This window comes from Cyprinus carpio, chromosome A23 (assembly GCF_018340385.1).
Source record: "Cyprinus carpio isolate SPL01 chromosome A23, ASM1834038v1, whole genome shotgun sequence".
Classification (NCBI taxonomy): domain Eukaryota; kingdom Metazoa; phylum Chordata; class Actinopteri; order Cypriniformes; family Cyprinidae; genus Cyprinus; species Cyprinus carpio.
This window is the reverse complement of record NC_056594.1, coordinates 9,989,556-10,005,175: the sequence shown is the minus strand read 5'-3', so window position 1 is coordinate 10,005,175 and position 15,620 is coordinate 9,989,556. Positions and strand designations below refer to the sequence as shown.

The window sequence follows — 15,620 nt, the reverse complement described above, 5'->3', positions numbered from 1 at the left end:
AACTACAACCAAATCTTAGAAATCTATGCAGTCAGTTGAATCCTAGATTTGAGCCAACAGAGTATGTGTTCCTGTATTTCTACATAGGTGGTCAAAGGCAGCCAATGACCTTCAGTGCACATATGATAACTTGACAGGTGATGTGCTTATATCTGCTGGTGTTATTGCTTACCTGGGAGCTTTCACTGCCAGCTTCCGCCATGACTGTACTAAAATGTGGGCCAAGCTCTGCAAGGTACTGTACTGCTTCTCTCAGTAAAGACTAGTCTTGTTTGCAAATTAATATTTAGTGTCATTTATTCAATGTTTCCGTTCTACTCAGTCCAAGAAGATCCCATCCTCTGATGACTTCTCTCTAAGTAAGACACTTGGAGATCCAATCAAGATCAGGGCCTGGAATATTGCTGGCCTTCCCACCGACAGCTTTTCCATTGATAATGGTGTTATAGTGAGCAACTCCAGAAGATGGTATGGCTCAACAAAGCCAAATCCTTATGAAATCTTGTGTTTACAAATAATGACAAGTCTTTTCTTCTGATTTCAGAACCAACATGTTTTGTTTTACCACCCGTTTTTTGTCTTTGCCAGGCCGTTAATGATAGATCCGCAGGGCCAGGCCAACAAATGGGTGAAAAACTCAGAACGAGAGCATAACTTGAATGTGATCAAGCTAACTGATGCTGACTACATGAGAACACTTGAGAACTGCATCCAGTTTGGTACACCACTGCTGCTGGAGAATGTAGGAGAGGAACTCGACGCCTCCTTAGAGCCGCTGCTGCTCAAACAAGTTTTCAAACAAAGTGTTTTACTTAACTCTGTTAAATAAGATATTGTTTTAAGTTGATTTTGATTACATGATTAATTTGACTCTCAAAGAGGGGTTGAAAATTCATGCTTTCTTTTTGTAGGGGGTGTGGACTGTATCAGACTGGGCGAAAGTGTGATTGAGTACTCAACTGACTTCCGCTTTTACATCACTACAAAGCTAAGGAACCCTCATTACCTGCCTGAGCTTGCTACCAAAGTGTGTCTGCTTAACTTCATGATTACACCAGAGGGCCTTGAAGACCAGTTACTTGGCATTGTGGTAGCAAAAGAGAGGTGATTTAAAAAATCTATATAATTTATATACATGCATACATAATTAAATTTATTTATTTGGTTGTTTTGGTTGGTTGTTTTTTTTTGTCATATTTTCATGACAAATAAGCATATTTCCCCTCAATTTTAAATAGTCAAGTCAAGTCAAGTCACCTTTATTTATATAGCGCTTTATACAAAACAGATTGTGTCAAAGCAACTGAACAACATTAATTAGGAATGCATTATTACTGTAATGCATTATCTTATTTGTATAGAATGTATATACCATGGAAAGTAATACAATCATACATGGAAAATAATACAAAAAATCTTAATTGTACTAAATATAACAAAACATTTATTAGTGCAAAACATAGTTTCTTTTTTTTTGTGTCCTTTGATTTCCTGTGAAATATGATTTAGAATTAATGTCCCTGTATGATACAGTATTTCTCTACTGTTTTCCCCCAGGCCTGAATTAGAAGAGGAAAGAAATGCCCTGATTCTTCAGTCTGCAGCCAATAAGAAGCAGCTTAAGGAGATCGAGGACCAAATTCTGGAAACTCTACAGTCCTCAGAGGGGAACATCCTGGAAGATGAGAGTGCCATCCAGATACTAGATGCTGCCAAGATCATGTCTAATGAGATTACTAAGAAACAGCAGGTGTAGTGCATTAAAGAGCTGGTTTAGATGAAATTCTTTTATTAACGCTATGATAGTTTCTGGTTTGACCGCTGTGCCTTTCTGTGAACTTTCAGATTGCAGAGAAGACTGAGATTGAAATAGCTGAGTCGAGGGAGGGCTACAGAGCCATTGCTAAGCACTCCTCCATCCTCTTCTTCAGTATCGCAGACCTGGCCAACATCGACCCCATGTATCAATACTCTCTCAACTGGTTTGTCAACCTCTATGTCAGCTCCATACATGACAGGTGAGGAATAACTGCACATGAGTTTAAAAATTCTGCATCAGTCATTTTAATTTGTCATATATTTTTTTTAATTGTGCATATGGATTCCACAGCAATAAATCAAAGAATCTAGAGAAGAGACTCAGATACCTGATTGATCATTTCACCTATAACCTGTACTGCAATGTTTGCCGTTCACTCTTTGAGAAGGACAAACTCCTCTTCTCGTTCCTGCTCTGTTCTAACCTACTGCTGTAAGTTCAAACTTTAATACAGTCCTGAACATTACTAGATAAAAGCAACACTGTCAGATTTCAAAGAGACATGATGAAATATACGTCCAAGTATATATGGTCTTAATTGAATCTGTGCACTAAATTTGATCTTTCTAAGGCTAAGAAGGAGATTGAGTACTCTGAATTTATGTTCCTACTCACTGGAGGTGTGGGTCTGCAGAACAACGTCCCCAACCCTGATCCAAACTGGCTGCCTGACAAGAGCTGGGATGAGATCTGCCGGGCCAGTGATCTTCCTGCCCTTCAGGGCCTCAAGTATGAAGTCTCTGCTATGCCTTCTGAAATGACTAAAATGTTACATTTGCATGTTACGTTTATCAATTCTTCTGCAGCTGATACTGACACATTCTTTTAACTAAATATAGGGAGAGCTTCATTAAGAGTCCTGAGAGTTTCCTGCCAATTTATGACAGCAAGGAGCCATACAACACAGCTTTGCCCAAACCCTGGTGTGATAAACTCAATGAACTTCAAAAAATGATCATTTACCGATGCCTTAGACCTGATAAAGTGAGTTCTCATTGAGTTTAAAATTCTGTTCTTATTATAGTCCATTAAAAAGTAATAAAAGCAGCACATCACTCAGTTTTTTTCCGAGTTATTTTAATTTCACTTTATCCTTTCTTCAAAGATTGATCTAGCAATCAGCAAATTTGTGACTGACAAACTGGGAAAGAGATTTGTTGAACCACCTCCATTTGACCTCAGTAAGAGCTACATTGACTCCAATTGCACCATTCCTCTGGTGTTTGTACTTTCTCCTGGAGCAGATCCTATGGCTAGTAAGTGCTTTATTACTCCAGTTAAATAGGACATTTCTCTTATTTAGGGTGCACTTATTTTTTATGAATTATGTTCAGGGTAAATACTCCAGGTCGGAAAACGCTACACAACTTTTTAAATCTGAAATGATTTTGTAACACAGGTCATACATTTGCTGACTTTATAAATGGTTACAGAGAAAAACTGGGCATCATACACTAAACGACTGAGGATCACACGCTGCCAGACTTTTAAGTAATTCCGAATGCAACAAACTCATGCAGAAACATGCTGCCTGTTGCTAGGAGACAAATGACAGAAGAAAACAATGTGTTCTAAAATGGTCTCAAAATATCAGACATGCCTGATAATATCCTCTGACTAGATAAAATCATAATCTCAAGCTAAAAAGTCAGAATGTGTGCCCATCATACACTCCTTTTTTCTGTGAAATTTGTCAGCTCCAACTGCCTAAAATCTGCAAGCTTGTTCTGACATGTGGAAGTCTGGGCAAAAGTTGTGTGGTGTATTCCAGCCTTTACTAATTTTATGTTTTGATTGGGCTTTTATTTTATTCTGCAACTGAGCACATCTGATAATAAGGTGATTGCCTAGAAAAAGTATGTTTTATTCAATTGGCCACATGATCTCCATAAAGTAATGGAGCAGAAATTAGCCCCTTTCACACATGCAGTCTTTACTGGTAAATTAAACTGGTAAAAATGTACCCCTCCATATTTAAAACACAACACGTGGTGCAGCCGTTTAGAAGTCATTTCCAGTTAATGATGTCACAGAATTTACCAGTATTTTGAAACTGATGTGTGAATGGTACTTTACCAAAAAAAAAAGACGGAACGTCCTTGCATGTGTGAACAGCACATTTTTGTGTTTACCGGTAAAGTCGTTCTAGTAATTTTACGGCAATTTACTGACATTACTGTGTGAAAGGGGCTATTGAACAGACATGACCAAAAACACCTGTATGACGCATATTTAACAGACAGTTAGAAAATAGCACAGAGAGAATGCAGGATATGTATGAAATCAGTTTCTTCAACTTATGTCAACTAGGTTTGGCGACCCCTGGTGGGAGTGTATATCATCAGTTTCTTTAAGTGTAAAACCTGTCAAGCTGACATTCAAGTCAAATTTTTTCTTCTTTTTAGGTCTGCTGAAATTTGCCAATGATAAGAACATGGGTGGCTCCCAGTTTAAATCCATCTCTCTGGGACAAGGCCAGGGTCCCATAGCAGTGAAGTTGATCCGCTCGGCTATGAAAGAGGGCACTTGGGTGTGCTTGCAAAACTGCCACCTGGCTGTGTCCTGGATGTCCACTCTGGAGAAGATCTGTGAGGACCTCACCCCTGACACATGCCACCCAAATTTCCGTCTTTGGCTCACCAGCTACCCATCACCAATGGTACCCATGGGTCACTTATATTGTGCATCCCTTAATAGACGATTGTCTTTTTCCTCATTCAGTTTGTGAGGGTTTTTTTCTGTCAGTTTCCAGTGACCATCTTGCAGAATGGAGTGAAGATGACCAATGAGCCTCCTACTGGATTGAGGTTAAACCTGTTGCAGTCGTATCTGTCAGATCCCATCTCTGACCCAGAGTTCTTTGCAGCCTGTCCTAACAAAGAGCTAGTGAGTAAAGTGACTGTCTCCGGTCTTATGTTGACTCTTCCTCATGTTTCAGATATAAGGGTATTTTATTACTGACTACTGTTTTATAGGTCTGGGAGAAGCTCCTGTATGGAGTTTGCTTCTTCCATGCTCTTGTCCAGGAGAGAAAAAAGTTTGGGCCATTGGGATGGAACATTCCTTATGGATTTAACGAGTCAGATTTGCGCATTAGTATCAGACAACTGCAGGTAAAACACTTGAATTTTCACCACAGTGTCATAATTAAAATTACATTTCTAAATGATTTAAATGGCAGACTCCTTGATCTTTTTCTAAGGCTAATTTCATAACTAGCATTTTAAGAATCCTAGTAAATACAATTAAATCTCTCATATTTCAAGTTTTTCCAACTTTAGAAATACTTTTGTTGTGCAAATCCTATTAGAACAGGGATAGTCGTAATTTAAATCATTCTAATATATGGTTTTGCTGCTCAAGAAACATTTCTTATTATCAGTGTTGAAAATGGTTGTGCTGCTTACTATTTTTTGTGGAAAGTGATACAGAGACATGGCATTTGTTAAAAAGAACAGCATTAATTCAATAATACATGTCTTTACTGTCACTCATGATCAATTGAATTAATTGCTGTAACTGAATAAAAGTATTTTAAGTAAGGGTTAGTTCACCCAAAAATGAAAATTAGGCTGCATTTTACTCACCCCCGAGGCATCCTAGATGTATATGACTTCCTTCTTTTAGACAAATCCAGTCAGAATTACATAAAAAATTGTCTTTGATCTTTCAAGCTGATTCATGGCACTCGTTTTTAGAAAGTTTCTGTTAGAGTTACAGTTGAACAAAAGCCTCCTATAGCGAATCGATGCATTTTTGTACGAAAAATATCTATATTCAAAACGTAATAATCACTTTAATCTAGCTTGCGCTCACTGTTGTAAACTAAGCAGTTCTGGGAGCATGACATATGGAGGTCAGTGTTGTGCATGCGCCAGTGAGTCTCGTGAAAATCAACGTTTGTTTACAGGATCAAAAGAAGCAAAGTTTCCTCACTTTAGCAAGGGAAAACAAGTCTCCTCTTGGCTTATATTGAAATCCTTTAACATTCTTCTTTACAAATCCTCATTTTGTACTTCTAATTGGTGACAGTTGTTTTGTTTTGATCTCTCCGCTACATTTCCACGTGCGTCACTTCTAAGCAGCGCATGCGCAAAGGTGACTTCATACCTAATTCCCCCGGAACTGCTTAATTTACAACAGTGAGCGCAAGCTAGATTAAAGTAATTTTTTGAATATGGATATTTTTCTTACAAAAACGGGCGCTTTTTATTTAATGTCTTTTGGACTGAAGGAATGGAACACCCGTTGAGTGCCATGAAACAACTTGAAAAATCAAAGACAATTTTTAATATAACTCCTACTGGATTTGTCTGAAAGAAGAAAGACATATACACCTAGGATGCCTTGGGGGTGAGTATAACACAGCCTAATTTTCATTTCTGGGTGAACTAACCCTTTAATTTCATTAAGAAAAAAATCTTACCGACCCCAAACTTTTGAGTGTGTCATGTAGTGCTCTGAGACACGAAGGCTGAGGATCCAAACACAATGTTCATCCAGAGGGTAATTGACAATTGTGATTTATTCTACCCATTTATTCAGCCTTCGTGTCTCTGAGCCGTTTATGACAGAGGCCTTCACAATGAGTGACTGAATGAACCAGGCTATATATAGGGTGAGCAGACAGGGTTAAGGGGAAACAGGTGCAGACAATAAGTGCTGATGAGTCTTGGCAAAGGATTATGGGAAATGAAGTCCAAGACTGAGTGACAGAGTCATGGGATGGAGTGCCCTCTGGTGGTTATCAAGGGCACTCCACCTGGTGGTTGTGACAGAATGGTAGTGTGAATCATTTTTACACAAAACATATTGTAATTGTTTATGCTTATTTAATTCTTTGTTCATATCATCATAGTGTTAAAAAGAAGTTGTGGCTCTGGGACAGGGGTTAAACAATAAAATCTGTAGCACAAATAAATGATGAAGGCATGATAGAAGTATCCTAAACAGATTAAATGCGACCTTAATATAATAACAAAATTAAAGTTGAAATCTATTAAACCAAGATTGGAAAAATTAATGTTATTATCTTTCTCTCTTTTTGTTGCCCAGCTCTTTGTGAATGAGTATGAGGAGGTTCCCTTTGAGGCCATCACATATCTGACTGGAGAGTGTAACTATGGAGGGCGTGTAACAGATGACTGGGACCGCCGCCTCCTCATGACAGTCCTCGCTGACTTCTACAATAAAGACATTATTGACCACCCACGCTACTCCTTCTCCCCCAGTGGCAATTATCACGCACCTCCAAAGTCCATCTATGAAGACTATGTGGAGTTTATCAAGGTATGGATTTATGTAATGATACAGTAGCTGCTAACCACGGACTGAATTCAAACTGATGAAACAACTCAATACAATGCACTGCATTTGCTCCATAGAACCTACCTTCTACCCAGCATCCCGAGGTGTTTGGCATGCATGAGAATGTAGACATCTCCAAAGACCTTCAACAGACAAAACTACTATTTGATTCCCTCATCCTGACCCAGGGTGGTGGCTCAAAGGGAGGGGGCGGCTCTGGCGGGGATACCACTCTACTTGACATTGCAAATGACATCCTGTCTAAAGTAACTCATCATTCATAAGGTTATCAATTGTTACTGGGATAAAAGGGTATTTTGCATACGTGATTTATTGACATTCTGATTTTGGCCATGCAGCTTCCACGTGACTTTGACATTGAGTCTGCCCTTGTCAAGTTTCCTGTGTGCTATGAGGAGAGCATGAATACAGTGCTCGTGCAGGAGATGCAACGGTACAACAAGTGAGTCCTCAGAGCTCATTTTAGATCCAAAATGTCTACAGAAACAATTCCACATATGATGTTTGTGTACTTTCCTCTTTTAGTTTGAGCAGTACTATACGAGTGAGTCTGCAGAACCTGATAAAGGCCATTAAGGGGCTGGTGGTGATGGATGCAGAGCTGGAAGCTATAGCTGGCAGTCTGCTGGTGGGGAAAGTGCCAGAAAAGTGGGCCAAATGCTCCTATCCTAGTCTCAAGCCACTGGGCAGCTATGTCAATGACTTCCTAGCCAGACTCAAATTTCTGCAGGTCAGTGATCATGCACAGTCAATGGGGTCCAAAAGTATCAAACAGCTAGTGAAAATTATTTTATTGTGCATTTTTTAAATGCAATGCATATTTTCAATGCATGTTATGGTTTTTTTGAAAGACATGAATACTTTTTATTCAGCAAGGATGCATTAATCAAAAGTGACAGTAAATACATTTATAACGTTACAAAAATATTAATATTTCAAATAAATGCTGCTCTTTTGACCTTTCTATTTATAAAAGAATTCTGAAAACAAAATGTATCACAGTTTCCACAAAAATATTAAGAAGCACAACTTGAACATCAAATTAGCATAGTAGAATGATTTCTGAAGGATTGTGTGACACTGAAGATTCAGCTATGCCATTACAGGAATAAATGACAATATATTTTAATTAATTTTTGTCTCTCTGTGTCATATTCTTTTCCAGGAGTGGTATGACACGCAGAAGCCCAATGTATTCTGGTTATCTGGATTTTTCTTCACTCAAGCTTTCATAACAGGTGCCTTGCAGAATTACGCCAGGAAGTACTCCATCCCCATTGACCTGCTTGGCTTTAATTATGAGGTATCCTCTGCTGCAGCGGTTCCAAGGCTGAAAGTACTTTCATTAGATAAAAAAGAGATGATTTGAGAGCTACAATTTGTTCTTTATTTCTTTAGGTTCTGCCATTTGACACCTCCGACTCATCTCCTGAAGATGGAGTCTACATTTATGGCCTTTTCCTGGATGGAGCTCGGTGGGATAGAAAAAGGCAAGAGTACCTTCCACAGCAGGAAGACACTGGAAATAATATAATCATTTCTAAGCTATTATTTTTTGTCTTTAAATATGTTCTTCCTTGCAGTGGAGTATTGGCTGAACAGTATCCCAAAGTTTTATTTGATGCAGTCCCTATCATCTGGATCAAACCAAGTAGGATTCTAAATGTTATGTCATGATTATTTATTACATCCATATTTATCACTTAATGTGTTTGTAGTTTGCTCAGCAACCTCTCCAAATCTGTCTTTAGCGGACAAGAGGAGCATGGAACAGCCCCACAGCATCTATGTGTGTCCCCTCTACAAGACTAGTGAGCGTAAAGGTACACTGTCCACCACTGGCCATTCAACCAACTTTGTCATCAGCATGATGCTTCCTACCAGCAAGCGTCCTCAGCACTGGATCAAGCGAGGCGTGGCTTTACTCTGTCAGCTAGATGATTGACACCAAAGTCCTTTATTTACTGTATGTTTTCCACTGTCTTCATTAAAAATAATATCTCTGCAATTGATTTTTTATATCTTTTGACAAACACCATCATAATTCTATATGACTGTTCTCTTTAAATGTCATTGTGTTTTTTATTTGTGACAACTGATGATCGATTCAGCATGTGTGATAGTGGTAAAGCATTAAGTACCTCCAGAATATCTAATCTGATTTTTTTTTACAGAAGCTCCAGACAGGTGAAAAATATTTTTCAGTATAGAAGTTGATCTACAGATCACTTTCAGTCAAGTAATATTAATATATTTGTTGTAGTCTACTTTCCATAACTGAAACGTAATGGACACATTGCATTAAAGAGTATTTTTTCACCACTCAAATCTGCTGTGACTATTTTAAATAAATGCAGCTTTCATAAGGATATTTTAATAACATTAATTAGGATATATTTAATGCATAATTATAAGACTTTTTGTAAAAACAGATCAGTAGAAAAAAAAGATTGGGAATATATTAAATTCTTGCTTTTTAATTAAAGGAATGTTCTTATGTTTTTTCCATTGTGATTTAATAATTCATACATCAGTTAATGTGTGTCTCTACTGGGATTGCTTTATTTAATCAATGCACAGTTTCCTGTGTGTAGAGTACCTGTTTTATACTGTCCACTGTGAATTTCAAGACAGTTTAATTCAAACAGACATTTGAATACAAGAGAAAGCATGGCTCATTGCAAGTGCTCCTAAGAACACAAATGCTAAGAACATTAACTCTCGGGTCAGCTGTCTGGTGGGGTAAAATTGCAAGATTGACTGTCACGCAGTGGGTCAAAGCCAGGTGTTGGTTGGCTGGCCCAGGCCCTATGTGCATGTATTTTTAACCATGCACAGATATAAATAGTTTCAAGAGTGTAAAACGACCAAAACACACAGCACAGATACAACTGCCACGACTGTTTTCGACATTTCCCGTTGCCTCAGGTAGAAGAAACATTTGCCTTTGAATTAAGCATATGTAAACAGATTATTCTTCCCAGAAAATCTCTGCAGAAATAGATTGCATGGGATATGTTGCATGTTTATGAAACATTCTTAAAGTAATTAGAAATTTGTTTAAAGGATGACATTACCAAAGTTGCTAATTATGATGTTAGGCTCTTTTTGCATTCATTCTAAATATGAATTTGAAATTTCAATCCAACAACAACACAGTTTTTAGTGTCGGTTATAACCTTTTGTAATTCAAGCCAGATCAGTAGAAACTAGAGCAGATATTTTCAGCTTTGGCTATTGGAAACCAAAGCTGTATGCAGATACAATAGAGTCTGTTGCAAAAAAAACAAAAACTTGTAACATTGATTTAAGGAGTTGAACTAGAATGATGATTGTCATAATACACATGATATACTACTGTATGTTTTCCTACATTAGACTTGTCTGTTTAATGCCAAATTCTAAAAAACTGTAACTAGAGGATATAAATGTGGATAAACATACTGATAACTAGTCACTTTTGTAAAGACACAGAAAATGCCAGTAGCTGGTAAATCTTGTGGTTCTGATTACCAAATTAGAGTTTATTAGTGAAAGATGGAGGAAGTGTATGATACTGCGGAGGATGACTGGGATGATGATGAAGATGAGGCCACTCAGTACATGATTGAACAGAGTCTACTGGAGTGCAGTAAACATGCTGATTCAGCTACCAGGTATAGCGAAATCACCACTTTCAATGCATTAATAGCATGTGTCTAACATTTGGTTTTGATGCCCCTCAGCAGTGATCAATTAGACTGCATTGACCATGAGGAAATTTTCACCGCTATACAAGCTGGTAAGAGCTAAATCCTTCAAAAATGTTCATCAGCATTTGCAGTAAGTGCTGTAGAAGTTCTAGAGTCTTCATGATGCTCACTACATGTGTGATGTCAGGTAATGAGGATGCTCTGAAAGTCCTGGTGCAGCGAAAGGAGGCTCTGTCTAATGCAGACAGCAGGGGCTGGATCCCTTTGCATGAGGCAGCGGTACAACACAAGAGGAGAATTCTGGAAATCACTTATGCAGGTCCATGAAATAAATATACTGTTTATGGAAGCTTATTTTCTGCCATAGAAAAAAGTCAGAATTGCAAGAGGTTTAGAATTCACAACTGCAAGGAAAAAAGAGAATTGTATGGTGAGTCAGAAAATAGGCTTCTATAATAGTCACCTCACTATACCCCCAAAGACAAAAAAATCATTGCTTAATGAGAATTCCTCATTCAGCATCTCCTCAGGGGTCAGGGCAATGCCGTACTCTGAGAGGGGAGACTCCGCTGTTTCTCGCCGTTGTCCACGGTCTCCGAGAGAATGCCACATTCCTGCTGCAGAACGGTTGTGACCCTGACTGCAGAAATGAGGATGATGATTCTGCATTGGTTGCAGGTGTGGAAGGCAGTGCTATTTTTAGCATACAGATTGCTTAGTAAGCACACATTCCTTATTTAAGATTAGAACTGCAAGACTCTCTCTCTCTCTTTTTCAAAGATTTAAGTTGCATTTTTGTTTTAATTCATGTTATACTGATAAATGACATTTTATGCTTCAGTCTATAGTGTATTCCTTAAGTTTAGCACCCAAGGAAAGAAACTTAATCATTTAGTAACACTTTGAAATGTAATCTTTAGCAAATCTAAAAATACATTTCCATTTTTCAGACTGTAGCATAATATTGTGATGCCTAAATTCACTTGTAGCATTTCAAGCAGAAGTTCTCATTGAGGATTCTGTTTGATTTAGAATGTTAATTTGGGAATTATTGGACCAGTGGTTAGGGTGTCTTAGTTGTAACCCAGAGGTTGCAGGTTTGAGCCTCAGTACTGGCAGAAGTTGTAGGTGGGGGAGTGAATGAACAGCGTTCTCTTCCACCTCCAATACCCACTATACTGAGGTGCCCTTGAGCAAGACACTGAACCCCCAATGCTTTCCATTTATTTTATCTTAAAGGGGTGGTTGATTATTGTGTAATGTTGCTGTTAGAGCAAACAGCATCTGCAAAGTTACAATGCTCAAAGTTCAATGCAAAGGGAGATATTTTCTTTTAAAGAAATTGCTGTTTAAGGACTACAAAAAAGGGGGATAGGGACTGAAACAAACGTTTTCCCGGGTTTGTGACATCACTAACCCTGATGTTCACATAAACCTTGCCCCCGGGAACATGCAGCTACCCGTAATGGTAAGGGGATGTGATGTTTCCGGACAACGTGCACTAGGCGGTTAGCGATAACACACTGCGCGGTTTAGAATAAAGGTCAAATATGTGAAAATAATGTTGTTGTTTTTTTTAAATAAACACTTTCTCTGCACCCTATAAACACAATGAAGCCTTCGAAAAAAGCTGATCAACCACCCCTTTAATTTAAATATTTGCATTTATTTTAATTTAAATTAAAAAAAATATTTATTTTAAATGTAAAATTATTACAAATTATTTACTTAATTTTAAACGTTCGGTTTCTAGACCTGGAAAAGTCATGTAAAATAACAATCCTAAATCGTAGTGGCCATTTTTACAATGAATATACATTTTTCTAGTTATGCAAAATATTTCATCAGATAGAAATTGTAAGTAAAATATTTTAAAAATCCTTAATCATTTGAATATTTTGGAAAATAAAGGGCCTTGTCAAAAAGGTTGAGAACCACTGATTTAAACTGATTGATTTTAATTTTTAGTGTTTTAGTTTTAGTGTAGAGTACTGTAGAACTTGTAATAAAAAACAAACAAACAAAAAAAAAACATTAAAATAATTTTCTTACCGGTATTGGCGTGAATACATGAACTGACTTTTTTTTCCAGCCATAAAGAATGACCAGTATGACCTGGCTCTGCTGCTGCTACGCTACAATGCCACAGTGGACCAAAAAGGAAGTCTTCAAAGAACCGCTCTGCATGAAGCATCCGTGCTTGGCTTGGATAACTTTGTATACCTGCTCCTACAATCTGGCGCTGACCCAAATATCGTTGATGTCTGTGAACATACTCCTTTAGGACTTGCAGCTCAAGCTGGACATTTTAACGTTGTAGAGATTCTGCTTCAGAAAGGTGATTTTGAAATGTTCCTGTTGGTAGAAATCTATCTGTCTATCCATCCATCCATCTACAGTATCAACCATTCTGTCTGTTTGTCAATCACTTTTAATAATATTTAAAAACCCTCTCATGTAGGGGCCAGTGTGTGGTCCAAGCCTCAGTCTCCTGGTTCAGCCTCAGTTTTATTCGATGCTGCAGCTTCTGGAAACCCTGATATCATTTCACTGCTGCTGGAGTATGGAGCCGATCCCAACGTGCCCACCCACACCGGTCATCTCCCCATCCACCGTGCAGCCTACCGCGGACATCTGCTGTGAGTACCACACTGCTAAAGAGTTAATCAAGTAGTGTTCACCCTGAATACAACCAGTAGTCATGAAAAAATCTCTTTTTGTGTCTTTCATAGAGCGCTGGAGCAGCTGATCCCTGTGACTAAGAAAGAGGTGATAAAAGAGAGCGGCATGAGCCCGTTACACTCCGCCGCTGCAGGCGGTCACTCTCAGTGTCTGGATCTGCTCCTGAGCTCTAGGTCTGACCCAAACCTCATGCTACACCCCAGAGTGCGCAGGAACTATGAGGATGAACGCAGGTCAGCGCTGTTCTTCGCTGTATCGAATAATGATGTCCAGTCAGCGAGGCGGCTTTTAAAGGCCGGGGCCATGCCCAATCAAGACCCTGTCAACTGCCTGCAGGTGGCCATGCGACTGGGCAACTACGAGCTGATCAACACTCTGCTCCGCTACGGTGCCAATGTGAACTACTACTCCCGTGTCAACACCACCCACTTCCCTTCTGCCCTTCAGTATGCACTTAAGGATGAGGTGATGCTGCGTATGCTGCTCAATAATGGCTATGATGTGCAGCGCTGCTTTGACTGCCCGTATGGACAGGCCTCACACATGCCTGTGGATTATGAAGGCTGGAGCGCTGCTGTCATCAAAGATGTTGTGGTAAGACCAGTTACTGCTCATTTTATTCAGTATAAAGGGGTATGATCTGATGTTGTTAAAGGAATAATTCACCCAAAAATGAAAATGTAAATTCACTTGCCTTAATGTTGTTCCAAACATGTACACGACCTTTCAAAGGTTTGAGGTTAGCAGATTTTTCAAATATAAATTAATGCTTTTATTCAGCAAGGACACATTTAATTGTTCAAAAGTGACATTTCTAATGTTCCAAAAGATTACTATTTCAAATAAATACTGTCCTTTTGAACTTTCTATTCATCAAAGTATCCTCAAAAAATGTATCATGGTTTCCACAAAAAAATATTAAGCAGCACAACTGTTTTCAATATTGATAATAAGAAGAAATGTTTCTTGAGCAGCAAATCAGCAGATTAGAATGTTTTCTTAAGGATCATGTGACACTGCATCACAGGAATAAATTACATGTTAAAATATATTACAGAATTGTAATAATACTCTGCATTATTACTGTTTTTACTGTATTTTTGATCAAATAAATGCAACCACAAGGGACTTAAAATCTTATATATAAGATATAGGGTTAACTTTGTCTGCAAAACACAGACGCGAAACAGATATCTTCAAGAATATTTAGGTCCAAACAAAATTGAACCACACTGATTTTAAAAAAGTCTTAAGAATGTCTTCTTTTGTGAAGAAAGAAAGTCGTACAGGTTTGGAACAACATGAGGGTGAGTAAATGATGACAGAGATTTAATTTTGGGTGAACTGTTCCTTTAAGGTACCGACTGTAAGTCTATACTCATTTTTTTGCAGTTTTGTGAGGTGATCACAGTGTACTGGCTCAAGCACATCTCAGCCCAGGTAGTGAGAATCATGCTGGATTACGTTGATCATGTGACTCTCTGCTCCAAACTGAAGAGTGTTCTGGTTGAGCAAAAACAGTGGCCAGAAATATGTAAGATACAAGGTGAGTCTCTTGTCACATCTGGAGATCATATTTAGACACTGTTATCTTTAGTGAGATCCAGAAAACCTTTAACTTGATATTGTCAGTAGACCTGATGTATTGTTCTTAAATGTGCTATTAAACTTGTCGTAAGTGACCAGACACTTGAAATGAGTGTAATAAATGTATTAATGTATGTTCTCTGCTCGTCAGAAAACGCTCGAAGCCTGAAGCATCTCTGCAGACTGAAGATCCGTGACTGTTTGGGTCGCTTGCGTCTGAGGGCTCCAGTTTTTATCAGTTTCCTGCCTCTGCCTGCAAGTCTCAAAGACTACATTCGCTTCAAAGAGTATGATATTTACAGCAGAGGAAGTGTGCCAGAATAGTAAAATGAGAACATGAGTACATGAGAAGCTGATATAAAACTTTTTATGTGAATATACCCTTTTAAAAATGAATATACCCTTTTAGTTAAATATTAATTTGTGCTTTTAAAATGAATATCCAGATACAGTGGGGTCCAAAAATCTAAGAAAACTTTGGAAATCTGTAATTCAACATTTTATTTAAAGGG

The 15,620-nt window shown here is 38.2% G+C and overlaps 2 protein-coding genes across 3 annotated transcripts in view; both read left to right on the top strand.

Annotated features, from left to right (window-relative positions):
- Nucleotides 1–9,480, top strand: part of dnah12 (dynein, axonemal, heavy chain 12) — a 28,886-nt gene extending 19,406 nt beyond the window's left edge. The window contains exons 54-74 of the mRNA XM_042712990.1: nucleotides 88–235; nucleotides 323–468; nucleotides 589–803; nucleotides 912–1,104; nucleotides 1,558–1,750; nucleotides 1,846–2,018; nucleotides 2,111–2,251; nucleotides 2,390–2,548; nucleotides 2,659–2,803; nucleotides 2,925–3,075; nucleotides 4,225–4,478; nucleotides 4,565–4,705; nucleotides 4,795–4,932; nucleotides 6,875–7,108; nucleotides 7,204–7,392; nucleotides 7,486–7,589; nucleotides 7,673–7,877; nucleotides 8,313–8,450; nucleotides 8,546–8,637; nucleotides 8,731–8,798; nucleotides 8,899–9,480. Of these exons, the coding sequence (XP_042568924.1) occupies nucleotides 88–235; nucleotides 323–468; nucleotides 589–803; nucleotides 912–1,104; nucleotides 1,558–1,750; nucleotides 1,846–2,018; nucleotides 2,111–2,251; nucleotides 2,390–2,548; nucleotides 2,659–2,803; nucleotides 2,925–3,075; nucleotides 4,225–4,478; nucleotides 4,565–4,705; nucleotides 4,795–4,932; nucleotides 6,875–7,108; nucleotides 7,204–7,392; nucleotides 7,486–7,589; nucleotides 7,673–7,877; nucleotides 8,313–8,450; nucleotides 8,546–8,637; nucleotides 8,731–8,798; nucleotides 8,899–9,092 (3,421 nt within the window). The 3' untranslated portion in view covers nucleotides 9,093–9,480. The remainder of the gene's footprint in view (nucleotides 1–87; nucleotides 236–322; nucleotides 469–588; nucleotides 804–911; nucleotides 1,105–1,557; nucleotides 1,751–1,845; nucleotides 2,019–2,110; nucleotides 2,252–2,389; nucleotides 2,549–2,658; nucleotides 2,804–2,924; nucleotides 3,076–4,224; nucleotides 4,479–4,564; nucleotides 4,706–4,794; nucleotides 4,933–6,874; nucleotides 7,109–7,203; nucleotides 7,393–7,485; nucleotides 7,590–7,672; nucleotides 7,878–8,312; nucleotides 8,451–8,545; nucleotides 8,638–8,730; nucleotides 8,799–8,898) is intronic.
- A 528-nt stretch (nucleotides 9,481–10,008) lies between these two features.
- On the top strand, nucleotides 10,009–15,500 carry LOC109104350 (dynein axonemal heavy chain 12-like). Of its 2 annotated transcripts, XM_042712987.1 has the most exons (10): nucleotides 10,009–10,075; nucleotides 10,669–10,803; nucleotides 10,873–10,928; nucleotides 11,027–11,158; nucleotides 11,359–11,517; nucleotides 12,932–13,177; nucleotides 13,301–13,478; nucleotides 13,572–14,115; nucleotides 14,914–15,067; nucleotides 15,260–15,500. In XM_042712987.1, exons 2-10 carry the CDS (start codon nucleotides 10,685–10,687, stop codon nucleotides 15,430–15,432), a joined length of 1,761 nt encoding a protein of 586 aa, XP_042568921.1. In that variant the 5' UTR covers nucleotides 10,009–10,075; nucleotides 10,669–10,684; the 3' UTR covers nucleotides 15,433–15,500. The 2 variants fall into 2 exon arrangements, with proteins under 2 accessions (XP_042568921.1, XP_042568922.1); XM_042712988.1 differs by lacking the exon at nucleotides 10,009–10,075 and having other exon boundaries at nucleotides 10,100–10,803; nucleotides 10,876–10,928.
- Nucleotides 15,501–15,620: the final 120 nt, after the last annotated feature.

What these genes read in the sequence shown, in the direction of transcription:
- LOC109104350 (XM_042712987.1), top strand. Translation starts at nt 10,685, where the DNA reads ATGGAGGAAGTGTATGATACTGCGGAGGATGACTGGGATGATGATGAA. An exon ending in TTTCACCGCTATACAAGCTG is followed by an intron (nt 10,929 to 11,026) that starts GTAAGAGCTAAA and finishes GTGTGATGTCAG; the next exon opens with GTAATGAGGATGCTCTGAAA. An exon ending in GCCTACCGCGGACATCTGCT is followed by an intron (nt 13,479 to 13,571) that starts GTGAGTACCACA and finishes TGTCTTTCATAG; the next exon opens with AGCGCTGGAGCAGCTGATCC.